At 45.5% G+C, this 17736-nt stretch overlaps 1 protein-coding gene across 2 annotated transcripts in view; it reads right to left on the bottom strand.

The window, feature by feature from the left end:
- Positions 3349-17736, bottom strand: part of KPNA6 (karyopherin subunit alpha 6) — a 45154-nt gene continuing 30766 nt past the window's right edge. For both annotated transcript variants that reach the window (XM_021095806.1, XM_013999108.2), the window contains exons 7-14: positions 17410-17498; positions 16443-16542; positions 15713-15876; positions 15454-15532; positions 13960-14085; positions 13520-13647; positions 11418-11596; positions 3349-8553 (exon numbers count right to left, since the gene is read on the bottom strand). In XM_021095806.1, the coding sequence (XP_020951465.1) occupies positions 8366-8553; positions 11418-11596; positions 13520-13647; positions 13960-14085; positions 15454-15532; positions 15713-15876; positions 16443-16542; positions 17410-17498 (1053 nt within the window). In that variant the 3' untranslated portion in view covers positions 3349-8365. The remainder of the gene's footprint in view (positions 8554-11417; positions 11597-13519; positions 13648-13959; positions 14086-15453; positions 15533-15712; positions 15877-16442; positions 16543-17409; positions 17499-17736) is intronic.

The raw sequence follows: 17736 nt of genomic DNA, 5'->3' as shown, positions 1-17736 counted from the left end.
GTATTCCTATAGAAAATTTTAATAACAGTAGTTCTTTGAATGCTAGCTTTCCCAGTAACTACTCCAGATAAATACTGTAGTATTTGTTACTCTCAATTTACACCTGTTAGGTGATTGTCCAAGGTCACATAGCTATTGACTGATTAGAGCAGTTTCAAAGCCAGGAAGTCTGGCACCCATCTCAACTACTGGACTACCCTGCTTCTTACTCAGGAAGAAATAATCACCATGATGCGCTTTCCTTGAGGGTGAGTCAAGGTAACTTGGAAAAGTAAATACTTAATTTCCCATCCCCATTTCCACCTTGAGTCCCTCTTTGGAAGGTGCTGAGGCCCTGTAAGGGGAAGTTTGGTTTCAGCAGATTCCTGAGCCTTTTCTTTGGCCCACTCCTACCAAGTCCCAGTTGCACTGGTGCTAAAGGGGAAAAATAGCCAAGCTTTTCTCAAAATGTGAAATCACAATTCTTTTTCCATTTGTCTGTAGACAACAGAATAAAACACAGCAACCTATGTGCTTGGATTTTTTTTTTTTTTTTTTTTTTTTTTAAGGGCTGCACCTGCGGCATATGGAAGTTCCCAGGCTAGGGGTCTAATCAGAGCAGTGGCTGCCAGCCTGCACCACAGCCATAGCAACGCCAGACCCGAGCCACATCTGTGACCTACGCTGCAACTCATGGCAATGCCAGATTCTTAACCCACTGAGTGAGGCCAGGGATCGAACCTGTGTCCTCATGGATGCTAGTTGGATTCTTTACCTCTGAGCCACAACAGGAACTCCTGTGCTTGAAATTTAATGCCTAAATGGTTTTGCTTTTATTTCCTGTCAATCCTCCTCATCCCCTTGGCCTTTTAAAAAAAATTATTAAAGCGTAGTTGATTTACAATGTTTCGTCCCCCTCTGCCTTTTTTGTTCCAGCTATACTTTTACTGTTTCCAGGATTTCCCAGGTTTTTGCAGGTGCCATACCATTGTCGATGAAAAAAATGTTACCTGCCATATCAGTAAACAAAGGATGTTGCAGCCATCAAGCCATCACATTACAGCTGCCCAAAGGTGAGCCCTGGGGGAACTCAGGGTAGAAACAAATTGCCTGCCATCTAGCAGTCTGTGCTGCAGTCACCCTCCCGCCCAAGCCCATAGAGCACCCTGAGGAGACTCAGGATGAAAAAGCACCTGATAGTGGCCCCAGTTAGCTGAGTTGCATATCAAAGGAAATAAGCCCAGACTCTTGCATCTTCCCATACACAGAAAACTGCTAAATTCCTTAACTTGAAGTATCAGGTTTTCGTTTCTTTTCTTTTTCTTTTTGTCTTTTAGGGCCACACCCTCGGCAAACGGAGGTTCCCAGGCTAGAGGCTGAATTGGAGCTGTAGCTGGCTGGCCTACACCACAGCTACAGCAGTGCCAGGTCTGAGCCATGTCTGTAACCTACACCACAGCTCACGGCAACACCGGATCCTTAACCCACTGACTGGGGCCAGGGATCGAACCTGCATCCTCATGGATGCTAGTCAGATTCATTTCCTCTGAGCCATAATGGGAACTCCTCAGGTTTTCTTTAATTAACAGTAATTTACCTGCTGTTTGTTGAAAAAAACTATTATAGATCCTGGCTTCTCCCTTACGTCTTCAGAACAGTCTCTCAGAAGCTGCATCCTGGACTTAAGTACTCAGTTTTGTCTGCCAAATAAAACAACTCTCAACGTTTAGGTTGTGCTTTTTTTTTTTTTTTTTCCCAGTCAGCACCACCTTCCAAAATGCCCTTCTGAGTAAAACAAAACCTTTTGGGGCCCACCCACTTCAAAGAGCCTTTGCAGTGCTCTGCAGTTCATCCTAGCTCCCTAGGTGTGGAGAGAGTTCTGTTACATCACTAGCGATGAGGTGTTGAAATTATTGCTTACAAGTCCCTGAAAATTGCAATAACTCTTGGCTAAATTCTCTAGTCCTAAAGCCCAGCATCAGTCTGGGGGTAGAGAAGGCAGAGAATATTTTATTTAAAAAAAATTTTTTTTGGCTGCCCGGCAGCATAGGGAGCTCCCAGGCCAGGAATCAAATCTGAGCCACAGCTGTCGCAACACTGGATCCTTAACCCGCTGTGCTGGGCGGGGACTGAACCCATGTCCCAGAACTCCTGGAATGCTGCCAACCCCCACTGCACCACAGCAGGACCTCCAAGAATGTTTTAAATTGTGCAAACTGGGCATTGTTTTAGGGCTCTTAAGATGGTAAATGTTTCCCCTGGTTGAGGAGACTTCTGGGCAGTACTCTTCCCTATCCCATAGGCAGCATTTACCAGGTTACGGTGAAAGGTAATGTTGGTATAATCATATAATGGAACTCAAGCTCTGAAAGGTTTGAGATCCAAGTCTCTCAAAACTGAGGCCCTGATTACTTTCAGAAAAGCATATGGTTAATGGCTTAAGGAGATTAACTATGAATCAGGCCTTGATGGATTTCTATAGGAAGAGGGTGTTCTAGGCAGAGATAAAGAACATACCAGGACAAGGTATGCACGGGGTGAGCAGTGGGTGGCATGTGTACCAAGAAGGGTCAACAGTGGCCTACAGCTGAGTAATGAGCACAGCAGGCAGGCAAGGAAAGAAGATTTAGAAAGTTACTTTCTCCTTTGCCATAAAAGAAAATGGCAACAGTATTAGCACCTGCCAGTGAGTCAGGGAGCCCACTGGGAGTGGTGGTGACTGGTTAAATAGAGCTCTTGCCCATTGTTTTCAAGCAGAAACTCAGGCTCAGGAGTTCCAGATATTTTTAAAGATACATCTTTATTACTGTTATTTTTCAATATTGGCCACAAATTAAAATTTAAAACATACTCTATAAGCCAACCAAAACCTTCCTTTCGGATTGTATACACTTTTTGGCTGCTGGCTTGCAGCTGCTGCTTTAGGAATTGATCTAAACCAACGTGAGCAGTTTGTGAACTACTTTGGGCTCAAAGGGAGTGGCGAAGAAATGTGAAAATCCTTTAGAGAAACTCTAGAAAATGCAAACTGAACCATAGTGACAGAACTCCCGATTGGTGGTTGTTGGGAGTTAGGCAGGAAGAGGGGATTCCTAAGGGGCATGTGGAAACTTCTAGAGGTGATAGATAGGTTTCTTCACTATCTTGATTGTGGTGGTCTTGTGGATGTGTGTCAACACTTAACAAATTTTTTTAAATATGTTGCCATCTACTGTATGTCCATATTTCAATAGAGTTGATTTTAAAAATTTCTTTATAGCAGAATCAGGCTGTTGCAATTCTCAATTCCACTGTTGGGCCACAAGTTTAAACACCCTCTTTTCGCTCATTTCCAAAAAATCCAGTCTAGGATCATTCCAAAGAACACAATTTAGAACTTTGCAACAGGTTTTTATTTTTGCTTTGTATCTATTACAGTGTTTGAAACCTAAAGAAATACATTTTCTCTTCAAATTTGGATGTGTATATAAATATCATTTGTCTGTCTGGACTCAGCACACTCAGCGCCATGGTTTCTTGGCTTATGTCTGCTCTGAAATCATCAAGCTCTGTCTTGTCTACCCAGGGGCCCTGAGAATATGGAAAATAATAGCCAGAGTTTGTAGTTCTTAAAAGCAAATCAATTTGAAAAGAAAAACCAGTGAGGAAAAAGGTTTGATTCACTTTCCTTGGATCTGGAGCTGGGAAACCAAGCTGTTTTTCAGGGGCATCTGTCTTGAGTAGCTGGGTCCTCATACCCCCTTTCGTCTTTAGTGGTTCAATCAAAGGCAATGCCCACAAAAGCTGGCTAAAAGAGCCAAGACTCAACTCAGGGCCTGAGGGTTCTTGGCATGGCAGACTTTACTCTTCACAAACCCAGAAGCTGAACATCTGGCCTACATAAGGGAAAGGGTTGGAGTTTAGCAGAGGGACCCAGGTATGTGCTAATGTGGACAAAAACAGCTAGGCTGGCCCGAAGTAGAGAGGTGGGCCCAAACCCCCTGAAGATCTTTATGACACACTACACAAACCTTTCTCTTCAGGGGTGTTCTGGGCCCTCAATTTAATGGCACCTCTTCTAACTCATAACCAGATTTGATTCTGCAAACAGCCAAGTCTGATGCAAGAATGCTCTCTCAGGGAAAAACTTAACAGATTTACTTTAGACTTAATTGGTTGGGTGGTATCAACCTCAAATTCTTCCCTTACCATGGTCTTCATCCAGGGGAGGGGCTAGGGAACAGACAATGGGATGACTGAATCATTTATGAAGGCCTTGGCCAAAGAGCAGCTAGCTATTGCCTACCTACATGGATTCCCAGAGGGCCAAGTTCTCAGCTTGTTGGCTTAACAAAAAAATACAAAAGACACAAAAAATACTGGACAAGATTGGTCTAAAATACACAATGCTAAAACAGCTGTGAAGAAACCTACTCTTAGCAATTTCTTAGTCTCACACGCACTTGTTTGTAGGATAGTCCTACCTGGACGATGTTGCTATGCTTGTGAGTCTTTCCTATGGTTCAGTGCACTAAGCCTTGCACCATCCTTCGCCAGCCTGCCAGGGAGGCCCCCAGCCAGCCTCTTCTCCTTATGGGTCCTTATAGTGGCTGCAGAGACCTGGAGAATCTTGCTCCCTGCCTTCATTTAAGAATCCAGAACCCGAGCCCACAGGATGATCTGAGGAATATCCAGGATGGTAGATACCAAGCTGAGTGAGTCTTGGGGAGAAGGGACGTGGCCTGAACAATGAGCTGAGGCCTTTGAAGATGGGCATGTGGGAGGAGGAGGGAAGTATGGCTAGGTGTTCCATCTCCTTCCCTTCTACTTTTGCTAGAAACGGGTGACTGTAGAGTGTGTAAGGGGAAGGCAGGCAGACATGAGAAAATGGAAATCCAGTTCATTCTGCCAGTTTTCATTTTAAACTGGTTTGGTTTGAGAAAAATTGAAAGTTGGTGCCTGAGAGCCTTCTTTCACTCTTCCTTGACTAAGTATGGTAGCAGCTATAATCTGTGCAGTTTAGCTCCAAAAAATGGGCTCTTGGAAAGAGGCTTCCAGGGAAAGTGAACAGGAGTGGATTTTTGGGTTCTAGGTAAGGGGGAACACAACAGGTATCTGAAACCTGAAGTCATCAAACCAGTTCCTTGGAAGGGTCATTTGTACCCATTACCCTAAGTAACCAGACTGGCCAGTGGAGGGTAGAGCCTATGTGGTTCTGTCAGAAGGTTGCAGCCAACACCAAGGCCAGTCAGTCACTGGGGAAAGCTCAGAACTGACAGCAGGCTTCTAAGACTAAAGATCCTGTTAATACTAGAGAAGATGGTTTGGGAGTGGAACGCTCAGAAGGACTGGCAATAAGCAATAGCTGGAAATGTTCAAAACAGTATTTGAACACTTTACTAAGAAAAATGCTCCTCGTCCTCTTAATCCACACCTAAATATCTCCAACCCACCAGAGATCTTAAAATGGACATAGCCATGCTACAAAATATTAAGATTCCAAACACATGTCTTCTCAGGCTATACTCTATAGCAGGTGAGGGAAACCCACACTCCCTATAATATCCATTCAGAAATCTCTCTTAAAGCCTCTGACCTCACTGTGGCCAGAGTCTGGAGTCCAGATGGGAGCTGCCCATGAAGAGTGGCTGTCAAGCCTGGGCTAGGAAGAAATAATATTTTGTTTCCCAAGATGGCCAGAGGAGGAGAGGAGACATAGAAGGTGATGTTATTGCCTCTGTGGCCTGGAAGAACTTCACTTATTGACCGAAAGGGGACCAGAGGAAGATAATGGGAAACATGGTTTGAGGAAGACACTAACAAAGGAAAGATCCTAAAGGCCGTTTATCTGATGAGAAATTTGTCCTCATGCTGTGCCCTGGGACACTTCAGCCTTTGGAGTCCTTGTAGAAAACAGGCTTCAAGCAGTAGCCAGATCAGAAAGAGCTGTCTAAAAACACAAAAATTCGTACACATCTGAAGCAAAAGCAGATTTTGGAAGAACTGTTAGGGAAGGCAGGATGTGTATGTCTCGCAATAAGAATTTGGCTCCAACAGCAGGGACTTAACCAATGCAAGAAATGTACACCGTACATCTTATAAAACGCAATGCCATATGGACAAGGGTGAGGGGCAGGTGTATGTGGTGGTGATGGGGGGGGGGGTGGTTTCTTTTGCACTGTAGGAAATAGTTCTGCAATGGAGTCAGCAGGCCAAGTGAAAAGGGTCCTGCCCCTTGCCTACCTGGGGAGAGTAGAATTTGGTATTCATCGTGCCCAAGATGAAGAGTAACATCTGACTCACTTAGGTGGCACAGCACTGGTATGATTTTTCAGTGGTAACCACTAGCCCCAACCACCTTTCTCAGAAAATGCTTCTGGAGTTGGATTTTCACACAAGAAGGAGAGGGCAGATTCCAGACCAAAAGCATCTGAACTTTTTATCTGTAAGCAGAGTGGCATGGATTTCACCTGAGCACGGCAGGTAGGTAGGAATGGCAGCCAGAATGGCACTGTTTCTAGGGAAGGGAAAACAGAGCTTGGAACGGGGCACCTCTGACCAACCTAGGGGTGAAGCAGGGGCAGAGCAGATTGTGTCTTCAGCTCCACCATTTCTCTACCCTCAGCCAGCAACTACCTCCACCCGACTCCTAAGAACTGGGCTTTACTATCCCGTGTGATCCACTGAAGCCACTGAGGCACTGCAGCAGCTCTACTTGAAGGGAAAAGAAAAGGCGTCAGGATTTTAACTGTCACAGGAAGGGCAAAACCCAAACTGTGTATGAGGATCCCAATCAGGGAAGCTATCAGTCACTCTCACAAAAGTCCCTACAATTCTCCGATAATATGACAGGCAGCCATCTGCAATAATTTATGTGGACAAGGGCCTGTGAGGCTGAGCCTGAGAGGCAGACTGCTTTCTGGTTTCCTGACGTACACAGGATGCTCAGCAGTGAGGGTCAGGGTGGTGGTAGACTTCACCAGGCCCCAGGGCCACCCCTGCTCCCTGCAGGTGCCGGCACAACCAGACCAGGCTGACCTGCTATATGAAGGTTCCAGAGCTAAGGGTTGGTCCCAGGTGGTGGCCTAGAAACTAAGCAGATAGAAGGACCCAGGTCAGGCTTCCTGAACGAAAGAGCTTCCGCAACTCTTTCTGGTCTTCCTCACAGTATCCTACTCACAGAAATTACAGAGACAGTTCTTCCTCTTAAGACCAATGAAGACCGACCTACCTAATATACAGAATATAAAAAAATACAGAACTTTTTGACATTCTCTCCTTTGGAAGTAAAATATACATGATCCAGCTATGGAAGAGGAAGAAGAAGAAGAAAGGCCAAAGGCAGGGATCCCCTGGCTATCCCCATACATGACACTCTCACTCCAATCTCCGCTGCAACTTAAGGGTCACCAGAGCAAGGACTTTCTCCTCAGGAGAAAGAAGGACCACAGCCCCCTGTCGCGTGCTTACAAGAAAAAGATACAGCTACCTCAGAGGTTCATTTCAACTCTGAGGGGAATTTTCAAGTAAACAAATGAAGTTGGGTCGCACCAGTGGAAGGTGGGTAGGAAATATGGGATCAGTAGCGACACATGGGAAGCCCCGTCTGAAGGCCTGTGCTCCTCCCCCCTCACTCCCTGGTGTATAGGCCCCAGGAGGGTGAAGGGGAGCTCCCAAACTAAAGAGGTCTGGGCAAGGGGTTAGTTAGATGGAGGGAGGGACCTTTGTCTCATGGTTACCCTCTCCTCAGCCTCTAGTCCCAGACAATGCCGGCAGCTGGGATTCCTAAAACCAGGAGCTCATGGCTCTTGGAAAGAGCAATCTTAATACAAGAAAAATGTGCAAAAGAAAAAAATTAAATAACTCAATCCAAGCATACAAGATTAATATTCTGTCAGAGCAAGAACACTTTGTTTTGGATTTCTCCCCTTCCCCCCCACCCCCCACCTCTGGAATATTCCATCTGCTCAAGTACCCAAGATAAGAGTTATACAGATCAGGGCAGAGGACTGGGAAGGATGAAGAAAGATAAAAGGGAAGGAAGTTACCACTAAAGACAAAAAATAAAAATAAAAAAAGGTGCAAAATTGATTACCTCAGTCCTCCTTTGTCTACCCTTGGGCTCCTGGGTTAAAGAAGTATGTGCAGTCAAAATATAGTGTAAGGAAGAAAAACCCAACACGTCCCCTTCTTGTCACAAAACCCAAATGTGAGCCTCAGATGGTTCTGTCTGTCCAGAGGGTGCTCCCTCCAGGGAAGGGGGCGGAGCGGGTCAAGAGCACAGTTTCCAGGGCAGCAGAGGTGTGTGGTGGCTGATGGTGGGGGGGCTGGTCTCCCGCCCACCAGAGGGCTGCTTTTCCGCTGGTTGGTGGTGCTTCCCACGCCCTCCCCTCCCCGGAGGCAGACATTATAGCTGGAAGCCCTCCATGGGGGCCTCAGGCTGCTGGAAGATGAACTGCTGTTGCGTTTCATCCACTTGGGGAGCCAGGCTGCTATCATCATCTTCTACACCAAAGTAGTGCTCAATGAGGTCGAAGGCCTTCTGATAGATCTCCTGGTTCTCATGGCTCTGGAGAAACTCAATTTTATCCAAGCCTATGGTGACAAGAAGGAGGCACAAGAGTACACTTTGAGCGCTTTTCTATGGGTCCATGAAAACACTGAATCTATTTTCCCTTCCCTGAGGTTTAGTGTTAGTGTTTATAAACACATGTAATATGATCAGACCTCTCTTTGACCAGGAAGAGGACAGCCAACATCTTTTCCCAAAACTACATAACCCCAAAGGAAAAAGACCAAAATGTCAGTTATACATACATACATACATACATACATATATATATATATATATATATATATTTTTTTTTTTTTGTCTTTTTGCCTTTTCTAGGGCCGCTCCCACGGCATATGGAGATTCCCAGGCCAGGGGTCTAATCAGAGCTGTAGCCGCTGGCCTACACCAGAGCCACAGCAACACGGGATCTGAGCCGAGTCTGTGACCCATTCCACAGCTCACGGCAACGCCGGATCCTTAACCCACTGAGCAAGGCCAGGGATCGAACCTGCAACCTCATGGTTCCTAGTCAGATTCGTTTCTGCTGCATCACAATGGGAACTCCCCAAAAAATGTCAGTCATATTATCAGAGATTTTAGTCCTAATTCTGCTTTTAACCTGGGCAAATCCTTAATCATTCAGAATTTCTTGGAGATGGAGTGATGAGTCAGTCCAGTACTCTTAACAGAACTTACTAAGGAAACCATAAAACAAAAAGACAACCTGCAGAACAGGAGAAAATATTCCCAGACAATGTGACCAACAAATATTTAGTTTCCAAAATATACAAACAGCTCATATAGCTCAATAGCAAAAAACCAAACAACTCAAATAATGGGCAGAAGGAATTCCCATTGTGGGCCAGTGGGTTAAGAACCCAGTGTAGTCTCTATGAGGGTATGGGTTTGATCCCTGACCTTGTTTAGGGGGTTAAGGATCTGGTGTTGCTGCAAGCTGCAGCACAGGTTGCAGATGCAGCTTGGATCCAGTGTTACTGTGGCTGTAGCACAGGCATGCAGCTGTGGCTCGGATTTAACTCCTGGCCCGGAAACTTCCATATCCCGCAGGTGCTGCCATAAAAGAAAAAAAAAAAAAAATGGGCAAAAGACCTAGACATTTCTCTAAGACATATAGATGGCCAACAGCCACATGAAAAGACACTCAAAATAGCTAAGTACTACAGAAATGTAAATCAAAACCACAATGAGGTATCACCTCACACCAGTGAAGATGGCCATCATCAAAAAGTCTACAAATAAATGCTGGAGAACATGTGGCAAAAAGGGAATGCTCCATCACTGCTGCTGGGAATGTAAGCTGGTGCAGCCACTATGGAGAACTGCATGGAGGTTCCCTAAAAAAACTAAAAATGGGAGGGAGTTCCCATCCTGGCACAGTGGTTAATGAATCTGACTAGGAACCATGAGGTTGCAGGTTCGATCCCTGGCCTTGCTCAGTGGGTTAAGGATCTGGCGTTTCCATGAGCTGTGGTGTAGGTTGCAGATGGGGCTCGGATCCCGTGTTGCTGTGGCTCTGGTGTAGGCCAGTGGCTACAGCTCCGATTAGACCCCTAGCCTGGGAACCTCCATATGCCGTGGGAGCAGCCCTAAAAAAGGCAAAAACACCAAAACAAAACAAAACAACAAAAAACTAAAAATAGGAGTTCCTGCAATGACACAGTGGGTTAAGGATCTGGCATTGGTGCAACTGTGGTGTAGGTCGCAGCTGTGGCTCAGATTCAATCTCTGGCCTGGGAACTTCCATGTGCTGAAGGTGTGGCTAAGAAAGAGAAAAACAAAAACACAACTAAATATAAAACTAGCATGGGAGTTCCCATTGTAGCTCAGTGGTAACAAACTTAACTAGTATCCTTGAGGATGCAGGTTCAATCCCTGACCTTGGTCAGTGGGTTAAGGATCCACTGTATCCATGAGCTGTGGAGTAGGTTGCAGCCGTGGCTTGGATCCCACGTTGCTGTGGCACATAGGCTTGTGGCTGATTTGACTCCTAGCCTGTGAACTTCCATATGCTGCAGGTGCGGCTCTAAAAAAAAACAAAACAAAACAAAACAAAAAAACAGAGCTAGCATACAATCCAGCAATCCTGCTCCTGGGCATATATCTGAAAAAAAAAAACAACCCAAAAGAAATATGCACCCCAATGTTCACAGCAGCATTATTTACAATAGCCAAGACATGGAAGCAACCTAAACGTTCATCAATAGATGAATGGATAAAGAAGATGTGGTACATACATAAAATAGAATATACTCAGCCATAAAAAAGAATGAAATAATGCCATTTGCAGCAACATGGATGAACCTAGAGATTATTACACTAAGTGAAGACAGAAAAAGACAAAAGATCATATGTGGGATCTAAAAGATAGATACAAATGAAGTCATTCACAAAATAGAAACAGAGTCACAGACATGAGAACAAATTTATGGTTATTAAAGGAGAAAGTGAGGGAGGGATAATTAGAGGAGTTTGGGATTATCAGATACAAACTACTGTATACAAAATAGCTAAACAAAGAAGTCCCACTGTATAGCATAGGGAACCATTATATAATAAACCATAATGGAAAAAAAAAAGGAAAAAAAAGAACTTGCTAGAAACTCAGTTGAAAACATGTCTTCTATCCAGCTCCTGATACTATTATCAATTCTGGAGCTTTATTTTTCCATCTGTACCATAATCTACTTACGGGGCAGAGCCTATCAGCAAGAGAACCGGTCTCCTACTCCTCAGAGGAAAACAGAACTGGTGGGCTAAAACCTCGCATTCAGTGCTGACGCCCTCCCACCCCACACACCCTCCCTCGTGAATGTATATGTCAGAGGCTTAGAGTCCCCAGGTTCTGAGCTAGAGGCAGAGGTGAGGTTGGGGAGAGGGCACATACCATAGGCTTCCTCGATGAGGCCGCAGTAGGGATTGACCCCTGAGCCACTGCGCTTGCCCTCTTGCTCTCCAAGCCGAAGGATGTTCTCCAGGCCATTGAGGGCTACTTGTACAATTTTTGAGTCCATTACAGTCAGCAAGTCACACAGGGGTTTGATGCAGCCCAGGGAGACCAGGTACCTGGGGGGCAGGGACCAGGCAAATTCTAAATTAATACAGGGCCAGGGAGGTGCCAGGCAGGTGCTATGCTATGGGGCCTCTGGGTCTCCTCATGCACATCAATACTTTCCGCAACCCATTCCAACTGAGCCTTCAGAACCATCCACTCTTTATCTCAATCTCTTCACTCTCCCAATGCTACTGGCCTAGTTTATTTCCATGTAGAAAGAAACCTGCCATTAATTCTGCCTCCTAGTCTCCTTGTTGCAACATTACCTACTCTGAACACATCACTTGCCTCAAAATTTTCAGTCAGGAGTTCCTGTTGTGGCTCAGTGGTTAACGAACCTGACTAGTTTCCATGAGGACGTGGGTTTGATCCCCAGCCCCGCTCAGTGTATTAAGGATCTGGCATTACCATGAGCTGTGGTATAGGTCACAGACGTGGCTCAGATCCCACGTTATTGTGGCTCTGGCATAGGCCAGCAGCACAGCTCCCATTTGATCCCTAGCCTGGGATCCTCCATATGCCACAGGTACGGCCCTAAAAAGACAAAAGACAAAAGACAAAAAAAAAATAAAATAAAATAAAAAATAAATTTTTATGACAGAACAATTTGGCTCCTAATGGCCTTTTCTAACTCTGCCTCCCTTTATTCACTTCCAAAAGTACGACATTCCAGTCAAACATGTAAAGGTTTCCAGGTTTCTGATTTTTGTACCTTTACTCATGCTTTTTCCTGTCCAAAAGGCCATCTACAACCCCTCCAAAACTTAACTCAATGGCTATCCCTTTACTTCTGAGATTTTACGTATACTGAATATACTCCTCTTCCAGAACTACAAGCTGAAGGCAATGCATTTCCCATTCCCACCATTGCTCCTCAAGCGGATAATGGAAGTCAAAATCAGAGCATTCGCACACAAAATGGCTTTGTATTTGTTCTCCCAAGTATCACTCCCAAAAGATGATTTTTCAAAGAAGATGCTCTGAATGAACTGTAACATGGACCTCCCTCATTTATATGGATAATTGAGAATTACATATATTTAAATTATCTGGAGGATAGAGGCAGAGAAGAGATGGATGTCTGTGTCATAAGTTTCTATTTATGTGTGTGTGTGTGTCTTTTGTCCTTTTAGGGCCACACCCATGGCATATGGATGTTCCTAGGCTAGGGGTCCAATCGGAGCTACAGCTGCCAGCCTACGCCACAGCTCACAGCAACGCTGGTCCCTGAACCCACTGAGCGAGGCCAGGAATCGATTCTGCGACCTCATGGTTCCTAGTTGGATTCGTTTCTGCTGTGCCACGACCGGAACTCTTCTATTTTTTTTTATAGCCACAGCTGTGGCATATAATCTGAGCCACGGCTGCAGCAACACTGGATCATTAGCCTGCTGAGCCACAGTGGGAACTCTGCATCATAAGTTTCTATTTTCCAGGATGGAAAAGAGGTACATGGTTTACAGGAATCTATTTCAGATTCCAGTGCCGCACTCTAGGAGCTTACCAGTTAAACCCTACTGAGTGGGGGCAGACCTGTCCCAGAAAAGGCAGTTTAGAGGTTATATGTAAACCATGAGCCAAGAGGCAGAGTATGCATATCAAGACAATGGCATGGAGTTCCCGTCGTGGCGCAGTGGTTAACGAATCCGACTAGGAACCATGAGGTTGCGGGTTCGGTCCCTGCCCTTGCTCAGTGGGTTAACGATCCGGCGTTGCCCTGAGCTGTGGTGTAGGTTGCAGACAAGGCTCGGATCCCGCGTTGCTGTGGCTCTGGCGTAGGCCGGTGGCTACAGCTCTGATTCAACCCCTAGCCTGGGAACCTCCATATGCAGCGGGAGCGGCCCAAGAAATAGCAACAACAACAACAACAAAAAGACAAAAGACAAAAAAAAAAAAAAAAAAAAAAAAAAGACAATGGCAAAGGAATAGGATACCTGATTTGCTCAGGGGTTCCTCCTGATGTGGCATTGGTGATGGCCCAGGCTGCCTCTTTCCTTGTACGGAACTCTGCTTTTTGAAGGATTTCAATCAACACGGGAAAGATATTTGCATCTATGACAGCCTGAGAGAGAATTGGGGGGTGGAGGGTGGGGCACAGTGGGAGAAAGTCACTTCAAGAAGAATAAAGCAAACCCAGATCACACATTAGCTAAGATTTAGAAATCTTAACCTTCCTCAAAGTTCTCCTTTGTTCTTCTCATACGGGTAAGAGACTACAGAGGAATGTGAACAGACTCTTTGACCAATGGCATGCACTGACCCCAATTTCTAAAAAGAAACAAATTCGTTCTTCTGGAGGGAAATATCCCACAATATTTCATGTTCCCAGGCCTTTCTACCAGCAGCCCCCCAACTTCCCTCCTGCATGTTCTACCTGTATCTGAGCCCTGTTGCCAGCAGTGATATTTGAAATGGTCCAGCAAGCTTCCTTTCGGATTGACTCCTTGGAGCTGCTCAGCAAATGGAGGAGGCAAGGGAGGGCTGAACAGTTAAGAATGACCTAGAACACCCAAAAGCACAGGCAACAACAAAAAAAATTAGATAAAATGGACTTAATTAAAAGTAAAAACCTTTGTGCACCAGAAGATACCATTAACAGGGTGAATATACAAAACACAGAATGGAAGAAAATATATGCAAATCATATTATCTGAAAAGGATTAATATCCAGAATATGTAGGTAAAAAACAAAACAAAACACTGAATTCAATTTAAAATGAGCAAAAGACTGGAACAGACATTTCTCCAGAGAAAATACCAATGACCAACAGGCACAAAGAAAGATGCCAAGCATCAAATTGTTAGGGGAAATGTAACTCAAAACCCCTGTGAGCTGTAACTTCATGCTTATGAGGATGGTTATTCTCGAAAAATCCCAGGTAATAGAAGTGTTGGTAAGGATGTGGAGAAACTGGAACACGGTACATCACTAATGGGAATGTAAAATGGTGTAGCCATTGTGCAAAACAGTATGGTGGTTCCTCAAAATCTTAAAACATAAAATACCATATGATCCAGTAATTCCATTTCTGGTGTGAACCCAAAAGAACTGAAAGCAGGGATTCAAACAGACACCTGTATGCCAATAGTCAATGCAGCATTATTCACACTAGGATCCATGAGGATGCCGGTTTGATCCCTGGCCTCACTCAGTGGGTTAACGATTTGGCATTGCCATGAGCTGTGGTGTAGGTTGCAGACGAGGCTCAGATCTGGCGTTGCTGTGGCTCTGGTGTCGGCCGGTGGCTACAGCTCCGATTCGACCCCTAGCCTGGGACCCTCCAAATGCCGAGGGAGCAGCCTAGAAATGGAAAAAAGGCAAAAATAAATAAATAAATAAATAAAATAATAAAAATGGTAAAAACAGTGTATTTTATGTTATGAATGTTTGCACATACAGGTGCATACACACATATAACAATGACCCAGAAAATGAATCCCACAGAATCATGCAAACTACTCAAAACCCAAAGAATCCTCAGATCTCTAGCCTTTGAACACAAGCTGTATGCTATGCCCTCAATGGAGGTGTGTGTAACACAAGACTAGCATGAGGTAGTATCCAGGGGATCCTACAGGTCTAGGACGCAGGGGCAGGTTCCATAGCTTTTAGTATCTTAAAGGTACCATACCTCAAAATCTGTTAATTACTTTACAATGTCCCAGGGAAGTCAGGTTCTTTCATTCAAGCCCTCAGTGAATGATGACTTGCTTCCAATTCACAGAAGAAGGCACAACCACAGAGAAAGTGGCAGAGTTGGAATTTTCACTCAGGCCCATGCTTTCTTTCCTAGCTCATGTTCCCTCCCATGAGGACCAAAGTTTGTGGCAGAGAAGGATTTTGTTCATAGACAGCTCTCCTCCTTACCTGGGTCTGGATGTCATCCCCGGTGACGATGTTACCCACAGCTCTCAGGGCAGGAGAAGCCACTTTGTTATCGTTGTGCCTACAGAGAAGGGCGATCTGATCAGCAGCAGGCCAGGACGTGGCATTCAGCTCTGCTGACCACCAAGGCCGGCAGCAGTGATGGCTCCGGACCTTTGGACAGGGCAGCAGACTACTGACTGCAGTTCTGAGCTTGGAGAGGCTTAGGGAATCTGAACCCTTTCTAACTGAGCTCACTCACATCAGAAGTTCTACCAATCTTCGGCAGACTCCAGAGTCTATGACTGCCTGGATCTTCTCGTTGGGGCCATCAGACAGATAAGAAAGGGCCCAGCAAGCATCTGCTAGCAAGTCCGAGTCGCTGCTGAAGAGTAGGCGAGACAGCACAGGCAAACAGGGGGAAACCTGTTGGAAGCACAGTGAGAGGGCCTTAGGCGGACAGGGTTATATGAGCTCTGCCCCTAAGCCTAACGTTGCCAAGCCCTCCACTACTAAGCAATTCTAAGACCTAGAGATTATTACATTAACCATCAGGCCCACATTTTCTTTCTTTCTTTTTTTTTTGGCCACACCTGCGGCATATGAAGATTCCCAGACTCGGGGTCCGATCGGATCTACAGGTGCTGGCCTACGCCACAGCCACGCCAGATCTGAGCTGCGTCTGCAACCTACCACAGCTCAAGGCAATGCTGGATCCTTAACCCACTGAGCAAGGCCAGGGATCAAAGCCGCAACCTCATGGTTCCTAGTTGGATTTGTTTCCACTGTGCCACAGAGGGAATTTCAGGCCCAAGTTTTCACTTCACCATCCAGGCACATGAGATCACCTTCTTCCCTGACTATTGCCTCTTTCAGTTTCCCACGGAATAAGACTCTAAGGGGTTCCTCCGAAACCTGAAAACCCTCATATCAAAATTCCTCCCCATAAAGGAATCTGCTATTACTCAGGAACTGGTAAGACGCTCTCTTACCTTTGCAAATTCTGGGGGTGGGTTCTTCCCGCGGCAAAGATTTGACAGGGCCCAGACTGCATTCCGTGTCATTGTCAGTCGTGTGGACTTGGTAAGGAGTCTGAAGGAAACAGTAAAGCCAGATCCTGAGCAATGATGCCCTTGGCATAGAGCTGTTGCCCATGAACCCCAGGAGCAAATCCAATCAGACCCTTAAGACTGGCAGCCTCACTGTTTCTTCCTACCCATAGAGTTAAGTTAAGTGAGTCTGCCTGGCCCAAGAGGCCGAGCTGCATCTTCACAGAGGATCAGGACCAGCTATGGCTGGTTAGAGCAGGACCCTGAGTAAGCATCCTAAGCGTTTAAGAGGACATACTGTGCCCCTAACTGCGGCCACAAGCTAGCTCTAAACAAGAGTATTGCTTTCTTTTGAAATCAAAGTTGAAGGTTTAGTGAGGATTCTAGCCACACGGTATGGAGTGATTTTCTGCGACAGGCCCATAAGTAGTAGCCTATGAGACTGGGATTCCCGAAGAACAGCTCACCCCTGTTTTGTTCCGGATGTAGGCTCTAGGTTAAGAGTATGGGAGAAAGGGCGGGAGCATCCAGGTGACCTTACATGGGGTCTTAGACCTGTGGTTACAACAGAGCTCTCCAATGTACCTACACAGAAACCCATAGCAAGTCAATGCATCCTGTAGAGGTTAGATTTTCCAGATAGGCTAGTCCTGCCTCTTTCCTCTGGCTCAACAATGAGACAGGTATGACTGTCATGAGATCCTATAAGTGCTAAGAAGTGAGGACACACAAGATCCTCTCTGGCACAGACCAGTGGCACAATCTTCTTACTCTCAAAACATACTTATCTTTTACTCTGGCAATAAGAATGCACTTTTTGCATTTTTGTATTTACTCATCATCTTTCGGTAAGCTGCGCCACATGGCTGCCTGATAGATGTCCCAGGTGCAAAAGATAACAAGTACTCACGTTAACAAAGGATTAAGGATGGAACAGCCCAGGACGTAATCTCGGCAAACGGAGCTATCTCCAGCTATGTTTCCCAGTGCCCAGACTGCCTAAAAAAGGGATGATAGAACTGTCACCTGCCGAGCCTAGCGGCTTCTGTGAGTACTTTATACTCAGAACTACAGAGTAACACCCACCAGTAACCAGGGCAAATACCCTCTCAAGGCCTGAAAAACACTGTAAATAAGCACAGGCACCCTCCTTGTTGATATCCTTACTGAGCTCTTGGGGACTTTTCCTCCAAGAGTTGCCATTCAGTGTGGCAGAGAAACTCACAGTGTACTGCTG

Source organism: Sus scrofa, chromosome 6, assembly GCF_000003025.6.
Source record: "Sus scrofa isolate TJ Tabasco breed Duroc chromosome 6, Sscrofa11.1, whole genome shotgun sequence".
Classification (NCBI taxonomy): Eukaryota; Metazoa; Chordata; class Mammalia; order Artiodactyla; family Suidae; genus Sus; species Sus scrofa.
This window is presented reverse-complemented; position numbering and strand designations above follow the sequence as displayed.